The sequence below is a fragment of the Scyliorhinus torazame genome, chromosome 1 (assembly GCF_047496885.1).
Source record: "Scyliorhinus torazame isolate Kashiwa2021f chromosome 1, sScyTor2.1, whole genome shotgun sequence".
Taxonomy (NCBI): domain Eukaryota; kingdom Metazoa; phylum Chordata; class Chondrichthyes; order Carcharhiniformes; family Scyliorhinidae; genus Scyliorhinus; species Scyliorhinus torazame.
In genome coordinates, this window is record NC_092707.1 from 249,178,056 (window position 1) to 249,194,337 (window position 16,282).

Below are 16,282 nucleotides of genomic sequence, written 5' to 3' on the forward strand. Positions count from 1 at the left end.
TGAGCAGTGCTTCGCTCCAGAGACCCCACCCTATTTCGGACCCCAAGTCTTCCTCCCATTTCCTCTTTGTCGTGTCCAGTTCGGTGTTGGCCCTGTCTAGCAGTCGATCGTACATGTACGAACCTCGTACATGTCACTGCTCCGCCATTCATTATCATGGCTGATCATAAGAGTTCAATTCCCTGATCCTGCCTTCCCCCCATATGCCTTGATCCCTTTAGCCCCAAGAGCTATGTCTAATTCCTTCTTGAAATTGCACAATGTTTTCGCCTCAACTACTTTCGGTGGCAGTGAATTCCACAGATTCACCACTCTCTGGGTGAAGAAATTTCTCCTCACCTCAGTCCTAAAAGGTTCCCCCCCTTATCCTCAAACTATGACCCCTAGTTTTGGACAACCCACCATCGCAAATACTATTTCTGAATCTACCCTGTCTAATAATCCTGTTAGAATTTTATAAATTACTCTGAGATCTCCCCTCACTCTTCTAAACATTAATCAATATAATCCTAACAGTTTTAGTCTCTCCTCGTATGACAGTTCTGCCATCCCAGGAATCAGCCTGGTAACACTTTGCTGCGCTCTCTCCAAAGCAAGAACATCCTCCATTAGGACACCAAAACTGCACACAATACTCCGGGTGTGGCCTCACCAATGCCCTATACAATTATAGTGAAACATTTCTATTCCCAAACTCAAATCCTCTCACTATGAAGGCCAACATACCATTTGACTTCTTTACTGCCTGCTGTACGCTTATTTTCAGTGACTGATCCACAAGGACACCAAGGTCTCACAGAGTATCTGCTAGCTTACTTTCGTAATCAATCCTTTGGTCTGCCTTATCTGAATTTGAAACTGTTCCTAATCCTCTGGTCTATTACTTTTTCTTGTTAACTTATATGCCTCTTCTTTGAATCTATTACTACCTCTAATTTCCCTTATAAGCCATGGTTTGGACACAGTTCCCTTTCTACTCTTGCACCAAATAGGAATAAACAACTTTTGGAGTTCACCTATTTGTTCTTTAAATGCCTGCCATTGCCTATCCATTGTCCTTCCTTTCGGTAATGTTTCCCAGTTCGTCATAGCAAACTCATGCCTCATACCATCATAGTTACCTTATTGAGATTTTGGAATCGTTTTAGAATCAACTACCTCATTATCCACCATGATAAAGAATTCTATCATATTATGGTCAAAAATCCCCAAGGGTCCTGTCACAACTAGGTTGCCAACTAATCCTATCTCATTGTGCAACATCTAGTCCAAGATGGCCTGTTCTCTTGTTGGTTCCTCAACATATTGATCCAGGAAACCATTCCGTATACACTCCAGAAATTCCCGCTCTGTTGTACTGTGACGAATTTGATTTACCAACCTACATGCAGATTAAAGCCACCCATAATCACAGATGTTCCTTTGAAACATGCATCTCTGATTTCCTGTCTAATGCTATTCCCAACATTACCACTACAGTTTGGTGGGCTGTGTACCACCTCTACGAATGGTGTTTCTTGACTCAACCCATACAGATTCCATATCGTCTTTGCTAATATCATTCTTCAATATTGTATCAATATTTTCTTTAATCAACAATGCAACTCCACCACCTTTTCCTTTCTGTCTGTCCTTCCTAAAAACTGAATAGCCCTCAATATTTAGTTCCCATCCTTGGCCATCACGGAGCCATGTCTCCATAATCCCAAATATATCATACCCCTTTACATCTATATGCGCAACTAATTCATCTATTTTATTTTGAATGCTCTGCGCATTCAGGTACAAAACCTTAAGGCTAGTCCTTTCCTTGACAAGTCCCTACTATTTTTTAACAGTATCATTATCTGATAGTGGCCCTTGGTTTCTCTGCCTATTATTTTTCTTATTCTCCTTGCTGTGATTTTTCTCTTGTTCTTGATTCCCTCTTTTCGGTATCCTTACATAGGTTCCTATCCCGCTATCCCCCTTCCATATTTTTTTAAAATTTAAATTTAAACCCTCCCCATCCGCTCTAGCAAGTGCCCCCCACACACAAGCAAATAATCAAAAACAGAATAGATTCACTTTAATGAGATTTTGCTCCTGTTCAGTTGGCCAGTTTGAATGTATGTAGAATGTCATAAGACGCCTAAGCAGTGGAATTAAAAACCATATGACAATATGATAATTAAACAACACTGTGAAAAGAAAAATTACAGCACCATTACCCTTCATTATATAATTCTAAAGTAGCTTGAACATGCCTCAACCTAACCAATAATAGGCTCTTTTAATTCCACATTGGCCTATCATGTCTATGCATCAAATTGCTGAATATGAACTAGGTAATATTATACTGCAATCCAGACGAGGTAACAGAATACTACAATCCAGCCAGCTGCACTGTTGTTAGGCACCATACCTGATACATGGCCTCATCACTGGCATTCTCCAGCCCCAGGTTCACCATAGTGTTCTGCAAGGTTCGGCCCATGTAAAACTCAAGAGACAGGTAGTAGATACGCTGCAATAAGAAGGGGAAAACAGTTTATTATAGCAGTGAAGAAAGGTGATAATAAAAGGGTTACATTTATATTGCACCTTGTGTGATCTGAGGGAACACTGAAACATTTTACAGTGAGAAGTACTGTGGGGAAAGGCGGCAGTTAGCTTGTGCACCAGAAAGCCTGAAAAACAGCAGTGAGATAAAGGCCAGATGATCTTTTTATCGATGCTGATTAAAGTTTTAAACATCTGTAGTAGAATCATGGCATAGTGAAACCCATTCCGGGAACAGAAATGACTTTCAAAACTTCAAATGACAATGACATTTGACTCCAAGAAGTGACTACTCAAACAGCACTGGATACAGAACATAGTGGCAATGATTCTGTAATCCAGAGATCTGCATTAATAATCTGGAAAACATGGGTTTAAATTTAGTTTCAGATCCCAAAACTTGGATGAATTCTAGGACAGGAATCTGGAGGACACCATGAAGGGACCATGAAGGAGATTTGAGCAGGCGGTCAATGAAAAGGACGCCTCCAAGTGCCCCATCCAATTAAGGACAGCAGGCAGCCTCCACGACCAGGAGGGCCAATAGGAGCAACTAAGATTCTGGATGGCTGACAGCCACACTGGGAGATGTGTGTTGCCTCTTTAGATAGGAGGTCATAAGGACACCTCAAGATGTAAGTGGTCTCTGAAGACTTGTAAATAATACAAAATATGCTGTGGCTGCAGCTTGTCAGACCATCATAGCAGAGGGGGGAATCCTTACTCAGCAATACATTCTGTGGCCCTCCTAGTGTTGCAGGATGTGCCGCTGGCATGTCACTTGGTGGCTTTCCTCCTATGGGCTCCAGCCATATAAATGGGCCCAAGTGGCTGCTCGGGCGTACTTTTCTCAGTCACTTCACAAGCAAACACCAAGCCCAGTTCAAATGATGTGTCCTGTATGCCAAAAAACACATGTGAAGTAAATTCCTAAAGGGTCAATTAATCATATCCTTTGTTAAGTGGCCACCGTCTTACTTATTTTTAGACCAAAAGCATTCAGTTTAGTTTGGTCACATGATAGCTCGAGTAACATAAAATGAAATATTGCTTTTTAAAAAATCAGTATCTAAACAGCTTTCTATCAAAAAGGACATGCTCCATGATTGTGGTGAACTATCCCAACTTGTGCTTCATGACCAGTCTGCAGCTTTTCACATTGTTGATCACATTATCCTTCTCAGATGTTTTTCTTTGTTGTCTAGCTGGGGATGAGAGTATGGGGGGCGGGGGTGGGAGCGAGGGATGGTGCTGTACTCACCTTATTGAATTCTTATCTGTTCCGTTGCAGCCACGCAATCATTGCAATAGCTTCTCTTGACACTGCCCTATCTATCTATCCTTCGTCCCCCATCCTATGTTGTCCCACGGTGATATAATCTTTTTTTTTATAAAATAAATTTAGGGTATCCAATTCGTTTTTCCAATTAAGGGGCAATTTAGCGTGGCCAATTCACCTACCCTGCACATCTTTGGGTTGTGGGGGTGAAACCCACGCAAACACGGGGAGAATGTGCAAAACTCCACACGGACAGTGACCCAGGGCCGGATCGAAACTCGGATCTCGGTGTCGCGAGGCAACGGTGCTAACCACTTGCGCCACCGTGCTGCCCTTCGGTGATATAATCTGATCACAAATTAAAATTTCATTTGTAATCTGTACCTCATGACTACATCTCTCGACATTTCCACCACCTCTTAAGTTGTCAGGGTGCTCATCAATTATCCAGTCCTGGATAAGTAGAAATTTCATCCAACTAATATTGGGAAGGCAAACCCAATGCCTTTGGTCTCTATTACAAACTCAATTTCTCTCTTGGCAACCACCTGGCACTGAGTCAGACTGTTCAAACCTTGGCATTGTATTTGATCAAAGATGAGTTTACAATCACATTCCAGGGCATTACTAGGACCACCCAGTTCTGTAATATCACTAACTCTGCTCCTTCCCTCAACTAATCTGTTGATGAAACCTTGATCCATGCCTTTGTTATCCCCAGGCCTGACTATTCCAATGCACTCCTGGCCAGTTTCCCATTTTCCATACAAAATTCTTCTGCCCATATCCTAACTCACATCAAGTCCCACTCAGCAATCACCCATGTTTTCCGACCCACACTTGTTGAGCAAGGTCTTCATTTTAAAATTCTCATCCTTATTTTCAAATTCCTTCATGATCTCGCCGTCATGAACCTGCAGTAGACAGTATTCAAAAGGGTCTTAATTGGTATGCATCTCCCGGTAACGAGGTTCGAACGGCAGTTTATATAATAATCAAGTGTGAACAGTTTATGGAGAAGAAACAGATTATACACGATTGGGAGTTTTACATATGTTAATGTATAGTCAAGGAAGTTAATGGGGACAGACATCTGAATACACAGAAGGCATAATCAAAGAACAACAAAGGTATAATTGACCAGGCTCCGTGAAGAATGGGAGGCAGTTACCATCTAGCAGTTTCAGAAACCGGACAGGTCAGTTTCCAGTCACCAAGCCTGAAGGCCAACTTTACTGCAAACAAACTTCTAAATCTTAGAGTCAAGGCAGTGTTGAAAACCTTCATAACAAGTTTTAAAATATCTTCAGTGGACCAAGAAAAAGACGATTCTCAGATTTGAACATTCTCCCTGTACTGTGTTGTAACTATGGCTGGCTATTCAATTTGGATGTTGTTTGGGAACAGGGGAAGTCTCAGAGTTCAGGTATCGTATGTTCTATAGAAACAGTGTGTGTTTAATAATTCATAAATCTTAAATTGCGCAAGAGTAGAGTAGACTGGTTTGTGTGTATATCACTTTTCTTTACTTTAATAAACAGTCTTTAATAATGGTTACCCGCCGACTAGGCTAATTATTCTCACTGGGGTTTCAACTTGCGGCTTCATAACAAAATTTAAAAAAAACTATACACCCCTCCTCCTCCACACCAAAATAACCCCCCCCCCCCCGAACCAGTGTTCCAAGTTGGGATACCCTCACAGATGTTTTGTTTTTTTTTTAATTTAGAGAACCCAGATTATTTATTTTTTCCAATTAAGGGGCAATTTAGCATGGCCAATCCACCAACACTGCACATTTTTGGGTTGTGGGGGTGAAACCCACGCAGACACGGGGAGAATGTGCAAACTCCACACGAACAGTGACCCAGGGCCGTGATTTGAACCCGGGTCCTCAGAGCCGTAGGCAGCAATGCTAACCACTGTGCCACGTACCTGGGATAACCCTCACAGATAACATCAGTGTGCTCTGTGATATTGCTTCCTTCCTATTTCTGAAATCGCGTGCAGCCCCATAAATCCATCGAGGTACATTCCTCCAAAGCCTCTTGTGCATCCTGATTTTGTGCTCCACCAGTCGCAGTCGTGCCGTGAGATGTCGGAACCTTAAAAGTTTTGTAATTCCTTCATTAAACCTCGCTACCTCTTTCCTCCTTTTAGATGCTTCTTACAACCTAACTTTACACCTCCTCAATGCCTAATACATCCAATAACTATTCCTCATCATTTTCTACTCATGTCTGGAGCATGAAAGGGACAAACCAAACATATTTATCCATCTGGCAAAGAATGAGAACATGTCAAAGAAAATAGTATCACTATATTTATATGTTTGGATATCCAATGACACAAAGATAGATGGCATTGTAGGCAGTAAAATTATAAGATTAAAAGTGAATGGCGAAAACTGTGGCAAATGGATTTTTATGTAGGCAAATTTGAGGTCATCAGCCTTGAACCCAAAACAGATAGGTCAGGTACGCTTTAAAATGGGAAAAAACTTAGAAACCGTGGAAGTCCAAAGTGGTTTAGAATCTGGTTAATGGATGATAATATCTTAGAAAGGGTCAGAAAATAATCAAAAAAGCCAACAAAATGCTGGTCTCCACATTTAGAAAAGTAGAATACAATGGGTTAGATGTTATGCTCCAGCTATGCAAAGTCCTGGTTAAACCACACAGCTGGAGAACCTGGAAACAGTTCTGGGCCCCACACCCAAGGAAGGATATATGGAGGGAGTGCAGTGTAGGTTTACCAGAATAGGACAAAATTACATAAGTGATTACACAAACTGGATTGGATTCTTCGGCCGCACACGCCGCGGACGGGACGTGGACCATGTTAACCTCGGGGAGGAATTTCCGGTCGGTTTTCGCTTCATTGCTATCTACCTCATTTCTGCTGTTTAGAAAGTCTAACACTAGGGAGGATACCTAAAAAAAATATGCAACCTTCCAGGAGTAAAATGTGGAAATACCTTCACACACAAGGGTGGTTGAGGTTGGAGGCTCTCTTTCACAAACAGCAATTAGTGGCATATCAATTGCTAATTTTAAAATCAGAGAGTTTGTTAATCCAAAGTATTATGGGATATGGGACAAGGTGCGTAAATGGAGTTAGGCACCAGATCAGATATGACCTCTTTGAATGGTGGAATATGGTCAAGGACCAAATGGTCTATTCCTGATCCCATAAAATATTTTTGAGTTCCGATGAAAGATCTTAAACTATCATGTTTCTCGCTATATTTGGTTATACCCATTGGCGTTTAGAAGAATGAATGAAAGATAATCTTATTGAAATGTGCAAGATCCTGAAGGGACTTGATAGGCAGGATACCAGGAGGATGTTTCCTCATGTGGGGTAGTCTGGAACTAGGGGATCCAGTTTAAGGATAGAGGTCTCCCTTTTAAGGTGGAGATGAGGAGACTTTCATCTCTCTCAGAGGGCCGTTAGTCTATGGGAATTCTCTTCCCAGAAAGCAGTGAAGGCTGGGTCACTGAATTAATTCAAGGCTGAATAGTTAGATTTTTGATCAACAAGAAATCAAGGGTTATGGGGAAAAGAGAGAAAAGGGAAGTTGAAACCACAAATAGATCAATCATGATCTTATTGAATGGCAGAGCAGAAGCTTGAAGGATTGAATGACCTACTCCTGCTCCAAAGGTCTATAGTCCTTATGTTTAATTTGGATAAGAAGTGCAGTAAGTTACGATAAGTGATCAGCACAATTCTGTATTTGTCAGGTTGAAAATATTTGGGGCGGAATTTACCGGCTGTTCATGCCGGCAGGATACCGATGTCGCACCCCCTCCTCAGGTTTCCCAGTGATAAGGTGTGCATTGAACGGGGAGTCCCGTTGACAACGACGGGATCAGAAAATCACATTTGCGGGCTGCCTCCTCCGCCGAAAAATGCGCAATGGGTTGCTCAGTAAATCTCGCCCTTCGTTGCCCAAACACACATTGGGTGCCAGGGCACCCTACAAGCACATGAATCTACACTGGTATCATACCTTTAAAATTGGTCATAGTTTTCCTATTTATAGTGAGTTTATAATATTTAACTTCTACAGGTGAAAATAATAGTTATCACGAGATAAAGCACAGTAGGGCAGCAGGGTGGCACAGTGGTTAGCACTGCTGCCTCATGGTGCCTAGGTCCCAGGTTCGACCCCGGCTGTGGGTCACTGTCTGTGTGGAGTTTGCACATTCTCCCAGTGTCTACGTGGGTTTCGCCTCCACAACCCAAAGATGTGCAGTATAGGTGGATTGGTCATGCAAAATTTCCCCTTTATTGGAAAAAATGAATTGGGTACTAAATTTTTTTATTTTTTTAAATTGGCACCAGTGACCCACATAGGCAGGAAAACAGAAGGCAATTACTTAGGTGCCTGTTCCTAAGCACTATCCAATCCTTCCAATTGGACGCTGCATGTGTATGGCGGTGTTGGGTAAGGACAGGACAGGGCTAATCAACTTGCATTTAAATAGAGCTTTTAACATAGCAAAATATCAATAAAATTGTGTTTTAAAAGAATGTTATCAGCGACAAATTGACAAGGAGCCACAGAAGCAGAACGCCACGGGTTAGCCGTGTAGAACGGAAAAATCCATTGACCTCGGGTGGGATTCGCCCGTCGCTGGGCGAATGCGGCTGGAGATTTGAGAATGAAAAAAAGAGAAAGGCTGAAAGTTTGGGGAGAGAATTACAAATCTTAGGACCCAGATGAGTGATAGCATGACGGTCAGTGTTGGACTATGGATAATATGTTAGAATTGGAATTACTGAGCTCTGACGGTTGTACGGTTGATGGAGTTTACAGAGCTGGGAAGGTTGAAGGATATCAACAATTATTTTTGGAAGTCAAGATGCTGGCAGACTAGGAGCCAATGTAGGTTGGTGCGCACAGTGCTGATGGGTAAATGGTGCAGGTAATGACGTATGCTGCAAACAGGAGGCTGCTCAGCTGTGACAGTCCTCCAAAGTCAACAGTCTATTAACACATAAAGGAAGGCAGTTGCACAGTGATATTGCCATTGGACTATTAATCTAGAGACCCACAGTAATGCTCTGACGATCCAGGTTTGAGTCCTACCACAGCAGATGGTGAAGTTTGAATTCAATTTTTGTTTCAGTGTGGAATGTCTAGTGAGGACCATGAAACTATTGCCAATTGTTGGAAAGGCCCATCTGGTTCACTCCTGTCCTTTAGGTGAGGAAATCTGCCATCCTTACATGGTCTGGCCTACATGTGACTCCAGATCCTACTGCCCTCTGAAAATGGCCTCGGCGTTCAGTTCATGGGCAGTTAGTGATGAACGATTAATTTAAAAAAAAAATCAATTTAGAGTACCCAATTTATTTTTTCCAATTAAGGGGCAATTTAGTGTGGCCAATCCACCTAGCCTGCACATCTTTTTTGGTTGAGGGGGCGAAACCCACACAAACACGGGGAGAATGTGCAAACTCCACAGACAGTGACCCAGAGCCGGGATCGAACCTGTGACCTCGGCGCCGTGAGGCAACAGGGCTAACCCACTGCACCACCGTGCTGCCCTAGTGATGAACAATTAATGTGGCTAATGATGTCCACATCCATGAAAGAATGGTAAAAAAATACTAGGGATGGACTTTCACCTCCGCAGCCCCCCCCCCCCCCCCACCCCCCACCCGCACCACCACTGCAATCAGGCTCTAGGCGCACAATTTACATAAAGCCCACCCAGTCATAATGTGCACAGTTGCAAGCAGGCCCAGGGGATGCAGACAGCCATAGCAGCCAGACCCAGGTAAGCCCTGAATTTTGAACAAGTAGAGATCAGGGAGCTAGAAAATGGGGTGAGGCCTGTGAAGACAGTGATGTGGGTGGACTTTTGAAGAGTGGGATAATATTGTGTGTGTTGGAGGGGTGGGGGGGGGGGGGGGGGGGGGGGGAGGGGGAGTGAGAAATGTGCACCCTGAGGCGCCCCCTGACTGAAGTGCACCCCCTTTCTTCCTGCCTTGTTCACAAAGTTTAAGAACAAAAAATGGCCTTCTCGCTCCTGCCCACGCCAACTATATTATGCTCTGGGCAGTGTAATATTTGGGTCAAATGGCTTGATAATAAAGCAATGAATGTGCCATTGTGGTTGGGGCCATTGTGACTGACACGCAGTCTATTTGTTGCCAACTGGAAGCTGAAAATTAAGCTGCTTTATTATTTTAAAGCTGAGCTATGTTTGAATGAGTATCAAAGCAGAAAGAAAGAAGGAGGAACTTGTGTTTATATAGCACTTTTTATATTCAAACTGCTTATAGACAATTAAATACTTTTTTATAGTGCAGTCACTACACTACAAAAGTATTTCACAGACTGTAAAATGCTTAAGGTGTTGTGAAAGCATTATAAAAATGCAAGTTCTTTCTTCTTAAACAAAAGCAAATTATCCACCCCATTATTCAAACATAAAAGCTGTTCAAAATGATCAACTGACTAGCTTTGCCGTGTCTGCGTGGGTCTCACTCCACAACCCAAAGATGTGGAGGGTAGGTGGATTGGCCACGCTAAATTGCCCCTTGATTGGAAAAAAAGTATTGGGTACTTTAAATTTATAAAAGAAAAAAAAGACTAACTCTGAAAGAATATGCACTGTCTCGGCAATCCAGCACAGTGTCTTAAAGAGGTGGTCAAATAGAAATATCAGGTGGTATTTTAGCAAACTGTTTTTAAAATATTTTTATTCAACGCATTTTCACATACACAAAAAGAATCAGAAGAACAAAACAATTCAATAAACAACCACATCCCACCTACTCCCTGATGCCAACCCCACCTCGCATCCTGCCTTCCCCATTCTGACCCCGTAACGCCCCCCCACACCAGCTGACCCTTCAAACCTCCTTAAATAAATCAATAACGGCTTCCACCTCCAGGTGACCTCTACCGACCCCATCAAAGCGAACTTGACCTTCTCCAGGCTCAGGAATTCCGCCAGGTCGCTCACCCACACTCCCGCTTTCGGCAGTTCTGAATCCCAGCACCCTAGCAAAATCTGTCTCCGGGTTATTAGGAAGGCAAAGGCCAAACATCGGCCTCTCTCAACCCCTGGAATCCCAGACACCCCAAATTATGCCACCTCTGGACTCGGAACCACCTCCACACCCAGCACCTCGGACAAGGGTCAGAGAACCCCTGTCAGAACCCCCTCAATCTCGGACACGTCCAGAACATGTGGATGTGATTCGCGGGCCTCCCCACACACCACCCACACTATCCTCTACTCTCACAAACAACGTACTCATCCTCGCCACTGTCATATGAGCCCTCTGCACCTCTCTGAACGGGATGAGGCTTAATCTTGCACATGACGAGGACACGTTCACCCTCCACACACATCTCGGCCCTCCGCTCCCCTCCCAGCTCCTCCTCCTATTTACGCTTAATATCCCCCACCAGGGCTCCCTCCCACTCCATCAACTCCTGATAGACATCCGACACCTTCCCCTCCTCTATTTCGTCCTTCGACAGCACCTCGTCCTGCAACCCCAGGGTCGGCAGCTCAGGCATGGATGGCGCCTCTTTCCTTACAAAGTCCTGAACCTGCAGGTACCTAATGTCACTCCCTCTGGGCAACTCATACATTTCCTCCAGCCCTGCGAATTTGCCCCACATAAAAAGTCGCCAAAGCGCTCAATCACTGCCTGCCATCACTCCCTCATCCTCGCATCCAGCCCCATCGGAGCAAACCTATGGTTATTACAGATCGGCGCCCACACAAAGGCACTCTCCAGACCCAAATGTTGCCTCTACTGCCCCCACACACAGCCTGAGGGCCGACACCACTGTTGGGCTCATGGAGTACCTGGCCGGCTGTGGTGGTATGTATTAGGGGTAGTACGGTACCCAGTGATGCCGAGAGGCTATTGGTGGATAGATACTGGGTCCTGATTGGATCTACCACCTGCTGGCTCCTCCCAGTAAGGCAGAGTACAAGAACCCGGGTTCTCCCAGCAGCCGCATTCTGTAACCGAGCTGCTGGGGAACAAGTCTGCGTAATAAAGCCATCGATTGACTTCATCTCTTCTTGCCTCGTGAGTGATTGATTGTGCTACACCGGCAAGAACGGTAAAGGCGCCAACAACAAAGCCCTCAAACACCTACTTCCTGCACGATACTGCCTCCACCGTGCCCCCACAACGACCCCTCCCCCTCGGCCCATTTCCTAACCATACCAATGTTCACTGCCCAATAATAGTTCATCATATTCGGCAATGCCAGCCACCAGTCCCCTCTCAAGAAAGCCCGCCGGACCCACGGGGTCTTCCCCGCCCACACAAACCCAGATACCAGCCCATTGACCTACCTAAAAAACGACTTGGGAAGACTGGGAGGTCCTGAAATACAAACAGAAACTCTGGCAGCACTGTCATTTTCACTGTCTGCACCCACCCTGCCAGCGATAGCGGCAGCTCATCCACCTCTTCATCTTCATCCCCTCCACCAGTCAAGCAAAGTTCAGTCTGTGCACCCAATTTTGCGCCATCTGGAAGCCCAAATACCTGAAACTCATCCCCACCACCCTAAACTGCATTCCCCATGTCTCCTTTCCTGCCCTCAATCAGGAACACCTCGCTCTTTCCCATATTCAATTTGTATCCCGAAAGCCGGCCAAATTCCCCCAGGATCTCCATGATGCCTCCGATGCTGCTCACTGGGTCTGAAATATATAACAACAGGCCGTCCGCATACAATGAGACCCAGTGCTCGAGGCCCCCCACCCCCGCTCAATCTTTCTCCAGGCCCTCGACACCCTACGTGCCATTGCCAGCGGCTCTATCGCCAAGGCAAAAAGCTTCAGGGAGAGCGGGCACCCCTGCCTCGTCCCGTGATGCAGCCCGAAGTACCCCAAGCTCACTTGATTCGCCCACAAGCTCGCAACCGCCGCTGTAAAAAGCAGCTGGATCCAATCCACAAACCCCTGCCCAAAACCGAACTGACCTAGCACCTCCAGCAAATATGCTGACTCCATCCTTCTCCGCATCCATCGCCACCACTACCTCCACCTCCTGCCCCTCCGAAGGCACCATAATTACATTGAGTAGCCTCCTCACATTCGCCGACAACTGCCTCCCCTTCTCAAAACCCGTCTGATCCTCACCTATCACCCCCCGCGACACAGTCCTCAATTCGCGATGCCATCACCTTCACCAATAACCTGGCATCCACATTCAGTAGTGATATCGGGCGGTACGACCCACACTGCTCTGGGTCCTTGTCCTTCTTCAAAATCAGAGAGATGGAAGCCGGCGACAATGTAGGGGGGAGTTACCCCCTTCTCCCTCGTTGCATTATGCATCCTCACAGCAGTGGCCCCAGGTCTGCCCTAAATCTTTTATAAAACACTACTGGGAACCCGTCCAGTCCCAGAGCCTTCCCTGCCCGAATCGTCCCCATACCATCCATCACCTGCCGCAGCTCAATTGGGGCCCCCAGTCCCTGAATCAGCCCCTCTTCCACTTGGATTGGATTTGTTTATTGTCACGTGTACCGAGGTACAGTGAAAAGTATTTTTCTGCGAGCAGCTCAACTGATCATTAAGTACATGGGAAGAAAAGGGAATAAAAGAAAATACATAATAGGGCAACTTTGGGAAACTCAAACCCATCAAGGAGCCACTGCATCCCCTCCCATCTGGCTGGGGGCCCCGTCTTGTAGAACCTCCTATAGAATGCCTCGAACACCCCATTCACCCCCTCCGGGTCCATCACCACCTTGTCCTTATCATCCCTAACCCTACCCATCTCCCTCGCCACCTCTTGTTTTCTCAGCCGATAGGCCAACATCCTGCTCACCTTTTCCCCACGCTCATACCGCTTTCTCTGTAGAAACTAGCCCATCTCCATCTGAGTCACTGCATCTCCTTCAACTGCCTTGCCTCCGAGACCTCAGAATATCTCCTGTCCACCCTCAAAATCTCATCCAATTGTCTTGCCCTCTCCTTCCGCTCCCTTTTCTGCCTATGCGCCCAAATTGATATGAACTCCCCCCTAACTACAGCCTGGAGTGCCTCCCACAGCGTGGCAGCTGTGACCTCCATGTCGTTCAGCTCCAAGTTGCCCCGAATGGCAGCCCTCATCCACTCACACACATCCTCATCTGCCAGCAACCCCACATCCAGCCTCCACTGCGGGCACTGCCACCCCGCTACCCGCAAATCCACCCAGTGCAGCGCGTGGCCGTAAATCACAATCGCGAATACTCCGAGGCGGCCATCCTGCCAGCGACGTTTTGTCCAACACAATCTGTGAGTACACCCGGGGAGTACACCCGGTGCACATAGGAAAAGTATGAAAGCTACTTCGCCCTCGGCCTCCCAAATCTCCACGCGTCCAACCCACCCCCCCGTGATCCATAAACCCCCACAACTCCTTCATCACTGCCAAAATCCTAAATGACTTGGGACCTGACCGATCCAAGGGCGTATCTATGACTGTGTTAAAATCTCTCTTTCCCCCACCCCCCCCGCGACCGTTTGACCGGCCCATTCACCCCCCTCACGTTCTACGTACCGCGTCACGTGACCCTCAGGCCCACCCTGATGTCTACCGCCATCAATCCCTTCCCAACTGCCCCACACCAACCACATCCATGTCAGCAACCCTCCCCTCAAACAAAGAACAAACTCCATCCCCCATCCCCCCACACACACACACACCTTCTTCCTGGCAAATCCCCAATTCACTCCCGTTAACAAGCCTCCAATCATCCTTTCTCCCTCCAGTCATCGCCACCCCCCCCCCCCCCCCCGCCCCAACCGTCAACTCATAAAGACTAACAAAAAGGCTCATCTACCATCGTTGCTCCCCCATTGGAACCTGGCAGTGATTCTCCAGATCCTTCAACTTCTCCCACATGGCCCCCACCACCGACATACACACAGACCGACACACCAACATACAACCTTAAAATTAGAACTAGATCCGATGCCAGGAATCATAAAGGGAAGTGGAAAGATGGAACGTCTCTCTCCTCCAAACAGTTCTTGAGGTAAGGCCAATTGAAAATTTCAAGACGGAGATTGACAAGAGTTTTGTTAGGCAAAATAGTGTTACGGAATCGTGATAAATAACTGGAGTTAAGATACAGATTAATTATGATCTAACTGAATGGTGGAATGGATTGAAGGGTCTGAACAGCCTATCCCAGTTACTATGTTTGTTCTTTTGTCTGTTGCTTTGAACAGAGATATCCATTCCAGTCCTGTCGCTCTTTATTCACAAAGATCTATATTTGAATGAAACTTTTCAAATACCCAAACCATGCCACATTGTATCCTAGAAACATTTGCCAGCTTGATTCAGTAACATTACATACCTGAATGCCACAGCTGCAAAGATAAATCCAGCACCTCTGCCAAGAGGATACACCGTGCAAAATTAGCAAAACTTGCGAGGAACAAGCCTCAGTTTTCTAAATTGCCAAATGAAGTTCACAGGTGACTGCATCACTTAGTTCCTTCTTGAATGTGTCCTTTTTCTCAATACATTTATGAAAACTTTTGATGAGTGTTGCTTTAATATCAGCCCAAAGAATTTTTAAAAATGTAAATCATTTGAGTATCGCAAAGTCGAGCTCAGTGATAGCGCACTCACCCTTAATTCTGAGATGGTCATGAGTTCAGATTTCCACCCCAGAGACTTGAGCACATAATCCAGCCTGAGACTCGGGTGCAGTATTGAGAAGGTGCCAACTTTCAGATGAGACATTTAGCACACAGAGGCTGCCCCATTTGGTGGGCATAAAAGATCCCACAGCACAATTTGAAGAGGAGAGTACTGTGCCTTGAATAATAATTGGCATTAACCAATACCACAAAACCTGCATTCGTAGAACTACATTAACCACAGTGCAAAAGTATGTTATTATCTGTGCTGCAATTTGGGATGCCCTGAGGTTATGAAAGTGATTCAAGTCCAAGTCTCTTTTCTAAAAACTGACTCTTCTCTACCATGCGCCCAGAGTTGCCAAGTTGAAGTGCAGCAATACACTGACGGATAGCAATTAAATCAGCACAGACAGGGCAGCACGGTGGCGCAGTAGGTCAGCCCTGCTGCCTCACACGCCGAGGTCCCAGGTTTGATCCTGGCTCTGGGTCACTGTCCGTGTGCAGTTTGCACATTCTCCCCGTGTTTGCGTGGGTGGGTTTCGCCCCCACAACCAAAAGATGTGCAGTGTAGGTGGATTGGCCACGTTAAATTGCCCCTTAATTGGAAAAATGAATTGGGTACTCTAAATTTATTTATTTATTTATTTTTAAATCAGCACAGACAAGCCAAATGAAGTCAAGACCTAGCTGTTCTCATAACGGAAAGTGCGCCAGCGCAGTCTCTCTCAATGCAAATCCAACTTTAACTCCCTAAGCATTTTATCATTTTAATAACTTGGTTATAATTGAGTTTCCAAATTTCAGTAATGCATTA

The 16,282-nt window shown here is 45.5% G+C and overlaps 1 protein-coding gene across 1 annotated transcript in view; it reads right to left on the bottom strand.

The window, feature by feature from the left end:
• Positions 1–16,282, bottom strand: part of pygb (phosphorylase, glycogen; brain) — a 130,332-nt gene that overhangs the window by 101,596 nt on the left and 12,454 nt on the right. The window contains exon 2 of the mRNA XM_072504542.1: positions 2,405–2,506. Coding sequence (XP_072360643.1) covers positions 2,405–2,506 — 102 coding nt within the window. The remainder of the gene's footprint in view (positions 1–2,404; positions 2,507–16,282) is intronic.